The sequence below is a fragment of the Mandrillus leucophaeus genome, unplaced genomic scaffold, assembly GCF_000951045.1.
Source record: "Mandrillus leucophaeus isolate KB7577 unplaced genomic scaffold, Mleu.le_1.0 Scaffold91, whole genome shotgun sequence".
In the NCBI taxonomy this organism is placed as follows: domain Eukaryota; kingdom Metazoa; phylum Chordata; class Mammalia; order Primates; family Cercopithecidae; genus Mandrillus; species Mandrillus leucophaeus.
Genome location: NW_012109919.1, coordinates 2120584 through 2134210, shown reverse-complemented (window position 1 = coordinate 2134210; position 13627 = coordinate 2120584). Strand labels below are relative to the sequence as shown.

Sequence of the window (13627 nt, the reverse complement as noted above, 5' to 3'; positions counted from 1 at the left end):
ACAGTGGGGGATCCAAAAATCTAGGTCCTGTTCTTTGTGGTCGAGGAAGGGACGGTGGAACCGGCGGCTATGAGGTTACATTCTGCGGTGCCCGTGTCTTACGGCTTCCACTCCTCCCTATCCTGGACACGTTCTTGGTTCATGATGAATTAGCAGAAATTTGGTGTTGGGAATAGGGAAGTAGTTCCTGAGGGGTAGGAGTTCAAAGGAAGTGTTTTCTAGACTTGACCATCATGCTTGGTTTCCCTCTTCTGGGGAGCAGGGCCACTAGTAAGAGTTGTGCCTGTACCTGATACTGCTGCTGTTTCTTCTGCATCCTCTTCCTCCCCATCCTCCTCCTCCCTTCCTACCCACTTCTTCCCCTCTCCTCCACTTCTCTCCACTCAAAATGCCTTTAGAGACAAGGCCATCTGGGCATGTCTGAATTTCCCTTCCTGCTCACTTTGGTGAGGTCCAGTTCATAGTGTAGACTTTTCCAGAAGTACCCATGTGGGGACACACTACATAAGTGTTTTATTAATATTAGATACCAAAAATTGGATCCCTTTAGTCATGAAAATACTAAGAACCATGAGTCTTACTCTTATTTCATGGATGAAAACTAGTTTAAACTTTTACCTTTATGCCACTAGCTTTTATCTATCAAGTAAAACGATAGTATGTACCTCCTCTCCTTGAAGAGCGAACGCATTATATTTATGTACTATGTCTTATACAAAATATAATAGAATATGTGGTTTTGCCTTATCCTACTGTGGACACAGCGAAGTCCTCAAGGTAAATGATCATCTGAGTGATCCCAAAATTGTAGTGAGGAAAACCGTATTTGCAATCAAAACTGCCTTTTGGATCAATGGCGACAGTGTGTTAGTGCTAGTTCTTACTCCTTCATGCCCTTTCCTCAGTATTGCTTCCAGGATCAACCCAGGCCCCAGTGGAAGCAGACAACACAATTTGCAAGATGGCTGAATGGAGTCAAGGACATTGGGAGAGAGACATACATTCATTTTTGTCCAGGACTTTGGACTCTATCCCTGGGCCTGTAACTGCTGAGTAAATAGATGTAAAATTAAAAACAGTTGAACCTGGGATTAGCAATAAAAAACTGCTTTGGTAAAATCTGGGCTAACAAATAGTTTTTTAATTCACAAGTCAGATGTTTATTCCTCACATGCACGCACATATATACATATGGAACAGAATGTAAAAGCTAGACAATTTGAAAATCTTAAACTTGTTTTAGAATGTATCATAGCACATATTGGCACAATTATATTTTGCTTAAGACCATAGTACAAGCTGAGGAAAAAAAATAAGTCACCCCTAATATCTATAGCTTGGAAGAAGTTAGCATCTTGACACAGTCTGTATTCTGGGGTCATTTCATTACAAAACCTGGCTGTGTTTCAGTCACCTACGGAGATTTTTAGAAATCCATGTTATGTAGCACTGGGATCTGTTTTCACAAATGCTCTCCAGATAATTATTTGACATCCTTAATCTAATTCAGCTACTTGCTATCATTGTGATTCCTTTTGTTCATATTTTTGTTGAGAAATTGTAGTAGAAAGACAAGACAGTATCAGAGAGTTGGTTTCAGTTCTCCGTCACCCACCAGCAGTGTGACGTTATGCAAGTCGCTCTTCCTGAGCCCCAGTCTCTGCCTCTGTAATGGTCTTCTGCATCCCACGGCTCACCAAAACCTTTAATTATGAGCTTTGGCTGTAAGACCATTAGTGATTGAAACATCTTTCTGTGACTTTGTAGGGCTCAGTATACAAGACAGAAATAATGAGCGGTTGGTGCAGAGCAGAATTGGGCACATGGTTCAACTTGTGAACCTTTTACATTAAAAAAAAAAAATTGAGAAAGAGGAAAAGAAAACAAAGATTGAATTCCAAATATTATAACCCATTTTTATCAGTTTTTCCATTTCTTTTTCCTGTTTATGTTTTGAGATAGTTGAAAGTCTCATTTTAAATGATATGTCTCCTATGTCGATTTGTTTCTTAATGAAAGGGGAACTTCATCTCTCATTCTCTTCAGCATCCTGGGTAACTCTGTTCCCCACACATGCCTGCTATGCTCTTCCTCATGCTATTCCCTTATCTAAATTTCCCTTCCTACCTGTCTCCATTCCAGCCCTCAGGTCCTGAAGATGTTGGGCCCACCCCTGTTCCTTTGTAAATGCTCTAGGTTCTAGCACTCTATGGTAATTACTTGTGTACAAGCATGTAATCTCCTTTCCTCCCCCGGTCTATTTGAGGATTATCCACAGTGCCTGAAATCTAAGCACTATGCATTTTAAACTCAAATGAAATACATACTTCAAAACATTTGTAAATACTTGGTCATGTTCTGTAATCTAATAATTTCAAATTAGAACTTCAGCCCAGCTCCTTTAGGAGCACTGGGGTTGCCTTGAGCCTTTCACTCCACAGCCATCAGGTTGAGATGCTTCCCTGGTCCCTGGTACTGTAGCTCTGCTGCAACCTTCCTGAGCACACCTCAGCCACTGGGACTCGCCCTGCCACTGAATTTAACATGATCTCATGCCCCTGTGACTTGTTCTTCACTTTGCCTCCAGTCACCCACCTGTGGAGTATTCAAATTGACTTAAGTGGCAGGTGTGTCACTTTTTTATCGCCCTTGATGTCAACACATTAAAAATTGGGCATAGATTCAGAAGACTTAATGGGTCAGTAATGTGTTCCTATTTTCTAAAAGTACAAAGTTGAAATGTCAGCTGACTTGGTTAAGGTCATAAAATAAAACTCTGTTTTTTATTTAAGGGATAAAAAATTCCCGTTTCACTACTGATTTCTTTAATTTTTTTTAGTGAATGGATAAAGTAGAAATCTTCATTTTAGTGTCAGATGACCAGGCAAATCTCAGAGTTCTCTCTGTGTTCCCATTTCTTCATCTTATTTATTCTATCCACAATAAGGGAGTTCAATATTAAATCTGAGCATAAAATGAAAGGAGAGTGTGTAAGTCTTTCAAGAGAGCCTCCTGACCAACCGTGAAAGCCACAAAGTCTACTTTGGATCTGAATTAAACAGATTGTCTTGGTACCTTCATCACAGGTTTCAGTGTTGCCTCTGGCCTTACAAAGTCCCTCCACACCCTGCATTTTGGCCTTCGCACAATCCAATGATAAGCTTCTGCATGAAATAAAATGGAGCTGGTAACCCAAAGCTGAGAAAAGGGCCCTGGCCATGCTTGGTAAAGCCCTTTCTGTATTCCCAAGTTAGCCACCAAGAAACTCTTTGTTAGTCAGGAGAGCTCAAGGATACATACATGACTTGCTTAATAGCTTGTCTTGTTGGTTTGGCTGTTTTGTGTTATACCCAATATTAACAATATTCATAAAGTTTTCACTCCCTTTTCCATTTCTGCTCAAAGAATACTCAATGTGATGTTTCTGGTATACCCAGAATAAATCTGTCTTGCTAAATTCGTTTTTGGTCCAATTTAATATTGGTATTTCCCATTAGTATAATAGAATGGGGGTAAGCAGTTTTGATTTTTACATATACACACACACACACAAATATACATATCCATATACACATATATATGTATGTTGGCGTTCTAAGCCTTAGCACTTTAGTAATTGGCCTATTTGAGAATGGAATATATGTGTGTATGTACGTGTGAGTGTTATGGTACTTGGTAAAAACTGGCGAAGTGCAGTAGCTCACCCCTATAAGCTTAGTGCTTTGGGAGTCCAAGGTGGGAGAATCATTTGAGGCCAGGAGTTTGAGACCAGCTTGGGCAATATAGCAAGACCCCATCTCTGGAAAGAATTACTAAAAATTAGTCAAGAACCATGGCACATGCCTGTAGTCCCAGCTCCTTGGGAGTCTGAGGCAGGAAGATTGCTTAAGCCCAGGAGTTCAAGGCCATAGCACTCTGGCCTGGGCAATAGAGCAAGACCCCGTCGCTCAAACACATACACACACATACACACACACACACACACACACTCAAATTTAATTCTGTACATTTGTTTAATAAACTTTTGGAGTATGGTGCATTTTGTAGCAAGAAAAACTTCCTTCAAAAAATTATTTACATTGTGAAAACTCTTGATCTAATACTAACCATCCTTCATTAAAATAAAATACAATCTCTTATAGGTGAAGGCATCATTTTATTACAGCCTGGAAAACATGAATTTCCATTTCGCTTTCAACTTCCATCTGAGTAAGTGAAACTGTATAATTTTATGGTTATCTTTCTCTGCAATATGTCCATCTGAATGTATCACTGCTAGGTATCTTCTGATTCTCAAGTATGCATGTTTATACTGAATAGCCCCTAAATAGACTTACTCATTTTTTATTTCCAACCTAAAACATTTTAAACCATGCTTTTTTTGGCTATGTTTAACTGAAAGTAAACTCATAATTAATGTCTTTGGTTGGTTTCAGACCTTTGGTCACCTCGTTTACTGGGAAATATGGAAGCATTCAGTACTGTGTCCGGGCAGTGTTGGAACGACCCAAGGTACCTGATCAGAGTGTAAAGAGGGAACTGCAGGTTGTTAGTCATGTCGATGTCAACACACCAGCATTACTAGTAAGTTCTTCCTTTTTCTCTTCCTCCTTCTCTTCCTCCTTCCCTCCCTTCCTCCTTCCTTTCAACAGTGGGATCTATATTTAGCCAGTTTACTGGTAGTCGGTCCTGTCACTTTCTGATGGCTTGGAAAACACAATCTTGTAACCCAAAGGCATTCACTATAAATATATGATTCTAGGTTGGACAAATTACAAATTGTGTGTGTTAATACTATTGATTATGTCCCTGCTGTTCAGGGCTTCTTTTGCCAAAAAGTTACACAGGCTTGAAATGCATTAATAAGGCTTAATAACAATAATGCACACATAGAGAGTAGTTACTTTTACCAGAGTGGCCACATTTACAGGACTGGGGTATTCTAAACTCCTCAATAATAGCAGGTTGAGGAACAGTAATTATGGAAGAGTATTAATCATGCTCAGCCTGTTATTGAAGCTCAGGCCATTATGCTATGTATCCTTCCATTTTGCATGTCATTTTCTAACATTAAGTAAGTGCATGCAGCTGCCGCCGAGATCCTTTCACTTATCATTTCCTTATGACAGATTTGGCCACATTAAAGCATTGAACTTCTAATAATCACCAGAAATACTGTAGACTGATAAGAAAGATCAGGCTATAAGTAACAACAGAATAGGCAAGATGGGAGCTAATGAGCTAGATTCTTTTATCTAAACCCATATTATCAAAATAATATAAAATTATACCTTGTACTTTCATGATAGCTACTAGGACCTAATGGTTCTTCATTTAAATATGAATGAATGATTTTTTTTACTTCATAGAAAATACTGAGATAATTTAAACTTTCCATCACGATACTGATGTGACAAAGATGTATTTTTCATGTTGGAGGTTTTTCTAGCCTGTGTTTTTGAAAGACAAGGAAAAAGCTAGCAGTTAAAAAGTTGTTGTTTAAGTCTTATTTTCGCATGAAAGAGAAATAGAATTTAATGTTCACCTTTAGATTATGAAAGGATAGCAGATATGCTGTGGTTACATGGCCTCTTGTGGTCAGAATCATAAAATAGCCAGCACCCAGCTGGCCTGGCTTATAGCTATGACTTTTTAACAGCTGCTTTAAAACCATTTTTGAAAATTGGTGATGCTAAGTAACTTGTATTTTTAAAAACTACTTAGAATTGGCAGGTTAAATATTCTTAAAGTTTTTATGACCATTGCAGGAATTGATTTAAAGGGATTTGTCTTTGCTAAAAACAGACACTGTTGATCCCTTACTATTCTTTGTATAAATAAAGAAAAAATATTGCAAGTAACTGGGTTTTACAGAAAGCTTTGGTGTGTGTAACTTGTAAACTGAACATTGTAAATCTCGTAGTAACTTCTCTTGACACTATAGAATAGAATACTATCGTGAGATAGTATATTTAATAAGCTTTTCAGATCTGTTAACACTACACGTTATTGCACTATTACACAAAACCCCAAAACCATTCCAAATTAAGAACACATGAAATTTCTGCCTGATAATGCATTTTGAAGTAAGTGATGGGAAAAGGCTGTTTGATTATTCCACTTATTAAATGCCAAAATAAATATAATGTTCTGATTATTTTTTTTATTTTTTATTTTTATATCATTTATCCTTCCACCTGACTTTTGTATATAAAGTCTTAAAAATAATTCTGTCATGTTTATAAGTACTAATACAGCTTTTGATTTTTTTAAAAAAACATGGTATATTATTTCCTGGAAACATAATTACTTCAGGATAAAATAAAATGGTGTCATACTAATTTTTGAATCTGAAAATTCACTGTGATTTTCCTAAAAGGGGGAGTCTTAACACCCTGTGTTTTTGTGCATATTTGGCCTAATATGTTACATAAGGATAAGAAAGTTTTATTCATTTTTTGGTATTTCTTTACTACCATTCTGTGAAGAAAGACATAATTTTCAGTTATATGAGTTCTCCAGAGTGGCCTAATTAAGGTTGTTTTATTGTTTGAAATTTTCAAGACCCCTGTATTGAAAACTCAAGAGAAAATGGTTGGCTGTTGGTTTTTCACTTCTGGTCCAGTCTCGCTGAGTGCCAAAATTGAAAGAAAGGGATACTGTAATGGTAAGCAAAATGCTTGAAAGTCCAAATGAAAGATTTCATTCATCTTCTTAGCTAATTTTAAGTGATTTTAAATAGTGTTTTTTGTAATTGTATGACATGTATAGTATTTTAAAACATGAGTAGTGATACATTTTTAATATAAATAATTGATATTTAAGTATTTTTAAATGGAGGAATTGTTTCCAGTCAAACTCCTGTTTTTTTCTGACTTCGATCCTGTTACTTTAGTAACAAAGAATATAACTAGAGGAATGAGAAAATGCCAGCATCTGATTTTAATCTTGCAAAAGAATCTCCAGGGTTGTGTTGCTAAGAAGAGAACTATTGGAGTATGAAATGCTATTAGACATTCTGATTCCTTGCTGGCTTGATATATGCAAATACTTGGGACTGGAATGTAGTATATTAACAAACTTAACAATCAGATTGTTACTGGAACTGCCAATAGTGAAGGGCCCATTTCCAGCAGTGGATTTGGCCCCTGCTTCAGGATTCGAACTTGTTAGAAAGGAATTCAGTATGGAATGGTATGATGTGGAGCCATAATGTTATAAAACTTGCCTAGTCCATCCGTTGATTCTTTGTGTGCCTTAACATTATTAATTCCTTAAAAGCAAAGGCTTTGTTCTCCTCTTGGGCAGATTTTAATTTGATAAGCACTAATGAGTTTGTTAGTGATCTTTTATACTTAACATAGTCCTGAATCATTTATTTGTATGTCTTATCCTAATTTATATAGACACTGGTCATTTACATATCTTTAGAATTGCTAATGCAATATTGCTACATTAGAAAAGTCAATAATGCAATAATTAGAAAATAAGATCTACCACAACCTGCAGTGAATTTTTATTTCTCTGGCTTGAATTTACAATATGTTTTCCATCAAAGCTTCTCAATTTGTTGAAGTGATGTTGGAACATTTTAGCTATATGGCCCTAATCCACTGTGGTGAGAAGTTTTCAAAGAGTCTCTGAATCCTCCCTGGTTTTGTTTTCTTTTTAGGAGAAGCTATTCCAATCTATGCAGAAATAGAGAATTGTTCCTCTCGTCTGATTGTTCCAAAGGCTGCTATTTTCCAAACCCAGACGTATTTGGCTAGTGGAAAAACAAAGACCATTCGACACATGGTTGCCAATGTGCGAGGAAACCACATCGCTTCCGGGAGCACAGACACATGGAATGGGAAAACGCTCAAAATTCCACCTGTCACTCCATCCATCCTGGATTGCTGCATTATCAGAGTGGACTATTCCTTAGCTGTAAGCAAAGCTCTTTAAAAAAAAAAAAAGTGTATGATGGACAATAACTGATGTCATGTTACTATGCATATTCAGCATTAACACCAATTGGGGATTGTATGAAGATTGGCCCTTGTTTTTAATAAAAAACTATTCCCCACAAGGGATTTAATAGAATGCCATAAAAGAATTGAGGGGCATTAAAGGGTGTTTGTTATATTGAAGACATATCCTTAATTTTCTATAATTATTATATGAGCCATGCAAACCTACCATGATGCATGTTAAGGACACAGTTCTCTGTCACAGAGCATTCACTATGTTTTGTGTACTCTTCATTTTGTTTAATCAAGACAGTTGAGAATTGTGATGAGGGTGGTGGCAGCTGACAAAAGCATTTGTTTCTATGAAAAAAGAAATTAATTGGGCTACCTACTGGAGGTGTAACTTACATTTGTTCCTTTCTCTCTCTCTCTGTCTCTCTCTTTTTTTTTTTTTTTTTTTTTTTGGCTTATTAGGTGTACATTCACATTCCTGGTGCTAAAAAATTGATGCTTGAACTGCCATTAGTGATTGGTACAATTCCATATAATGGTTTTGGCAGCAGAAACTCCAGCATTGCCAGCCAGTTCAGTATGGATATGAGCTGGTTGACACTGACCCTGCCAGAACAGCCTGAAGGTAAAATATTTTGGTGTTCTTTCATAATGAAGTTTTACCTAGAAAATATCTAAGAACAGAATATATAAGCTATGAAGTCCTCAAATGTTGATTAGTACTGCTACTCTTGGTATCTTTATTCCTACTACTAAAAAATCATAAAGCGTTAGTCCTGGGAGCGGCTTTGAACGTTTAGCTTTATCTAGGATGCAAAGCTGCTGATAGCAGATTGAGGAATAAGATGTACATTTCCTAATTCCTATTTGTAATAGGAAAACAATGAAAAATAGTCAAATGTGTGGTGTGTTACATATTTTCTGTAGTCATAGTTCAGTGATATTTGTTTACCTATATCTCAAGAGACTAGAATATAATCTATTAGTAGTAGTTTAATAAAGGGAGAAACTATTTTTTATTGTAATGTGCATAAAACCTTGCTGATTAGAGGGAAAGAATGCCATATTTTTATCTTCAAATTTAGCTGTTTCTTGTTTTTGTAACAGTTAAGAATTGAGATTAATTTTTGAGTGGATTTCTTACTCCAACTTCATTTCTATTTCAGCACCACCAAATTATGCAGATGTGGTATCAGAGGAAGAATTCTCTAGACACATTCCTTCTTACCCTCAGCCCCCTAACTGTGAGGGAGAAGTGTGCTGTCCTATGTTTGCCTGTATACAGGAATTCCGGTTTCAACCCCCACCTCTTTATGCAGAGGTAAGCAAAGGAAAAGAAAATTAGACTTTTACTGTATTATTTTCAAATCATTTTTTGTCATCCATTTATTAGAGTATCTGTTGCTGACTCGTAATTAGTAAGGGATACATTTAAATTTGTTTATACAGTGGTAATAGATTATCACTGATTCTTTTGCCAGATTTTTTTACTATTTTCCTCGTGATCTGTGGCATCATATACAGTATTGTGGATTGCCTCTAAGGTCTGTTATTTGGCCATGGAATATAGGGAACTTAAGCACCTTCTGGGACTTACTAATAGCAGGCTCTGACCAACTTGACATATAACCATCATGTAATTAGAAATAGGTACTAGAATCATTTTAAATAATGCTACAACACTAATCTCAGTCTGCTCTTTTTTTGCAGGTTGATCCACATCCTAGCGATGTAGAAGAGACCCAGCCTGTTTCCTTCATTCTCTGAACATATTTCAGAAATCACTGTGTTCATCATCAAATTAGAACGTTGGTTCTTTTCCTTCTGCCTTTTTGGGAAAGAGACAAGAAAGATTCACTTGAAAACATAAATGAATATCAAGACTGAAGGCAACAGGAATTAAAGAATGTGAGAAATTTCTAGTGGGCCGACAGGATTGCTGCACAAGTTTATATGGTGGTCATATATATATCCCTGTTAAAAACTGGGATGAAGATGTGCAAAGTCACAGAATGTAATGGAAGTCCTGATGGTTATAGAGTAAGTGAAAGGGTGCCTGCGCTGACCTGAGAGAAAGGAATCTGTCAACAGTGGAAACACTGTGGGAGTTTCCCATGGCGTTTTAAAGAGTGGAATGAAGGCGATATGAACTGAAGCGGGGAAGACTTGATTTTGGAGAGGGTAACGAAACAAGGGTGTGCATGAATAGGAAAATGGCCCACTCCAAATACAACGTGAGACCCTGAGGTTTTGGGTGCTTCATGATTTCCTATCATATTCAGGCCTAGAGGCATTGAAAGTATCTTTTCTTGAGATCATGGTCATATGAGGTCCTAATGAAGTACTACAGTTTTCATTCTTTCAAGGGTAGACTAAAACGTAGTTTATAAATTGGCAGTACAGTATTATGAAACCAAGAAAGGGTTTCTTGAAAAGCTTGTCGGTTCAAAGGGGAAAGATGAATTTCGTGTGAAAACACATTTTGTTGAAGGCTGTACTTTTTACCCCCTTTAAGTGCTTTAACAGGATATATGTTTGATTTTCCTCATATCTTATTCACCTAGGAGCATGTCAGAGAAAGAAGTGAGAGAAAAGGTTGCATCTGCAGGATGCCTTGATAACTACACAGTCCAAAATAAAAGGCCTTTTTCTAACCTACCTCTAATGGGGTTATCAGATATGTTTTTAAATCTCTCGCCTTGAGTACTCTTCTTTGGAGTTACTGCTGTTTACAGCAACTATCACTAAATATGAAACTGGGCCAAGGGGAAAATTCAGTAAGTTAGCATTAAATGGAAGTAAATATATGTATACCTAAGAGAATGTCAAAATAAACACCAAACCAAAAGAAGGTAGGAGTGCCATTTTTTAAAAAAGACACAACTTTAATTCCTGTCAAGAGACCTAGGTCTACTGATGGCAGTCACTGCATTGTACATTATTCCAGTTCTTCAGTAATTCTGTTTAAACTGTGATTTTTTCTTTATTGTGTTGGTGCAATATTTTATTATCCTTTAACCTCAGGATATTCAGACCAACAGGATTGTGTTTCTGCTAAAAGTCTGAGCAGTGTTTTACTGTCCCCAGCTCCCCTCCTACATGGTCACATGTTCACTTGCTTTTCCCTCCATCTGTTGGCTTTGTGAGCTGAGAGCATCTCTGGACACATGGAAGGGAGCCAGGGATTCCTGTGATAGAGATTTTGAACTAGCAGAGTACTTTGGTTTTCTTCATGTCCTAAGGGTTTGATCTAGAAACCCTGGTGCTTCCCCTGCAGAATATTGTACTTCATTTAACAGAATGATTGATTTTTCTTTCAATCAATGTTCACCAAAAATAGAAAAGTTCTTCTAAGGTTAAATTTTGTATTTAAAAGTTAGTTGGCCATTTGATCAGGGAATTTTCTACACACATTAGGCAAATGTATGCTTTTCACCCTCTGGGCTTACCTCTCTTCTCTGCAATCATGGAAGCATCCTGCATAGTTCTTTCATTGTAAGCCACTATACCACAATGCAAAACTGTTAGACCAGTAATTGTGCTACTGAAATTGTCACAAAACGTTATTCCTTGATTTGGTTTTTGAATTTTGCTCTTTTGTGTGTGTATCTTTAAACAGGTAATGTGTATTTAAGTGTTGTCTACACAGTTGATTTTTACTTTACAAAAGATCATCTTCAACTGTTCATTGACTTCTAAGTTGTAGTTCATGCCTTGTCAAAGCATTGTTCGACTCCATGATACTAAAACGTAATGAAAGAAACAAACTCCAGTATGGAGAGAGAGAAAGTTTAATTATTTGGCTCCATCTAGAAAAGCAACTACTTAAAGGAATCCTTCACTGGGATTATTTTGTCACCTTTTTAGATAAATCTTGAAGTGACCCTGTGAAATTGAAGTGAAACTGTCTCTGTAGGACTTAAGAGAATAGCTAAAAGGTGTGACTTGCCTTATCGAACTGATACTGGCATATCTGACCGTAAGCAGTAGGTTGAAGATATCATTTTATGAATGTGGAGAATTCTACATTGAAACAGAAAATACCTGGGAATGAAGATTAAAAATTTAGCTGCTGTTATTTGCTTGTTTATTCCCCTCTTGCCCTTCTTTAGTTTGAAAAAACAAAAACGTGGCCTTGGAATTTTCATTTTGATGCAGAAATTTTGAAATTGAAAATGTGCATGTTTTGGTGCACAAAATCCTTCTGTGGGCAAAACTCTTTGTTTTTGTTTTGCACAATAAGAAACAATAGGCAAGGGTTATGTTTTTGGTAAGTTAACTATGAAAACTTTCTTATTTTTATTATTAAAAGTGTAACAATTTAACCCACAGGAAAAAAAAATACTTTGTATACTTGTTTGAATCCCATGGGTTCGTTTTATTAATAAAATTATTACACTAATGCTATGAGTTGCTAGTTCTTTTTTTTTTTCAAATATAAATTATTATAGACTTAAGGGAACTCAATACCAAAAAAAAAAAAAAAAAAACAAATGTTGCTGCAGTTAAAATCCTTTTCTCTAGGCGTGTTATCATGAGGGAGGAACAGCCCTAGAACCTGACTTTGTTTTTACAGTGGGCTCAGTTTCCCAAGGTAGTTCTATTTTAGCATTCCATGAAGAAAAGTAGTTGAGACAAGTAAGGAAACTAAAGCCATATTGATTATAAAAAGCATATCATCATTTATTCCCAAATAATAAGGGTTAGAGCCTCCTGAGTTTGAGTGTTTGTTCTGAATCTCCCCAGGGTCGATTTAGCAGATCTCATGGGCAGTCAAGGGGTCCTTACTGGGACACACTGATGCCACCCCTTTCTACGCAGACACTCCAGTAGATATCAGTAGATATGAGCACTATATTCTATACAAGGAGGATGTAATGATATGTCATTTCAAGGAAACCGCCCAGACCCTCTGTGCTGGAAAATTGCCACCTGATCTAAGGAGTAAGAATTAGTCCAGTTGGTTTGCTCTCCAGTTATTTTTAATAGATGGTGTTACATAATAAATGGGTTCTTTCTGTATCCACATTTACAATCAACGTAAGTTGAAATATTTGTCTTATGCAATACTGAGGCAAAATTTGTGATTACCATTACGATTTCTGTAGTTTATGTGTAGTGTGAAATTTAGAACTAGGCAAGACACTGCAAAGAAACTAGGACAAAGCCCTCACATTACAAATCAGGATATCAAAACAGAGAGTTGTAACCTGAGAGCATGGACCCTGCTTGCTCTGAAATTTCCTGATTCTACAACCTTCATGAAAGTAATGGGAACAATTAATTGTTTTCAGTTACACAGTCTAAGAGTTGCAGTCCTGGTTACCTGGATACTAAACATATGCTAAATCAGGGGTCTTCAGTGTTTACACTTAAGGGCTCTGCCTCCTGAAAGGACACCAGTCTTTGACTAAATTGCTTCCAAGTGTGTTTAGTTGCCAGAATTTTTTCTTCAACAGAGATTTATGTTTCTACCTTTATATAATGAAATAATTACAGACTCACAAGAAGTTGCAATAATAGTACAAGGAAGTCTCATGTACTCATCACCCGGTCTTCCGCAATGATAACTACAGTACATTAGCAAAACCAGGACATTGAGAATACAATTTAACTAGAGCTTAGACCTTACTTGGATTTTGCCAGCCTTTGCATGCAGTCAT

General features: G+C 36.7%; 1 protein-coding gene across 1 annotated transcript; it reads left to right on the top strand.

Moving 5' to 3' along the window:
- Positions 1 to 4150: 4150 nt before the first annotated feature.
- ARRDC4 (arrestin domain containing 4) lies at positions 4151 to 12371 on the top strand. The gene is made up of 6 exons (XM_011969814.1): positions 4151 to 4584; positions 6565 to 6667; positions 7673 to 7929; positions 8427 to 8589; positions 9131 to 9285; positions 9675 to 12371. The coding sequence occupies exons 1-6, from the start codon at positions 4417 to 4419 to the stop codon at positions 9729 to 9731; spliced, it is 903 nt and encodes a 300-aa protein (XP_011825204.1). The 5' UTR covers positions 4151 to 4416; the 3' UTR covers positions 9732 to 12371.
- Positions 12372 to 13627: the final 1256 nt, after the last annotated feature.

Coding starts and splice junctions, on each gene's coding strand:
- ARRDC4 (XM_011969814.1), top strand. CDS start 4,417: ATGTCTTTGGTTGGTTTCAGACCTTTGGTCACCTCGTTTACTGGGAAA. Junction 6,668..7,672: donor AAGAAAGGGATACTGTAATG/GTAAGCAAAATG, acceptor TTTTCTTTTTAG/GAGAAGCTATTCCAATCTAT. Junction 9,286..9,674: donor CCCCACCTCTTTATGCAGAG/GTAAGCAAAGGA, acceptor CTTTTTTTGCAG/GTTGATCCACATCCTAGCGA.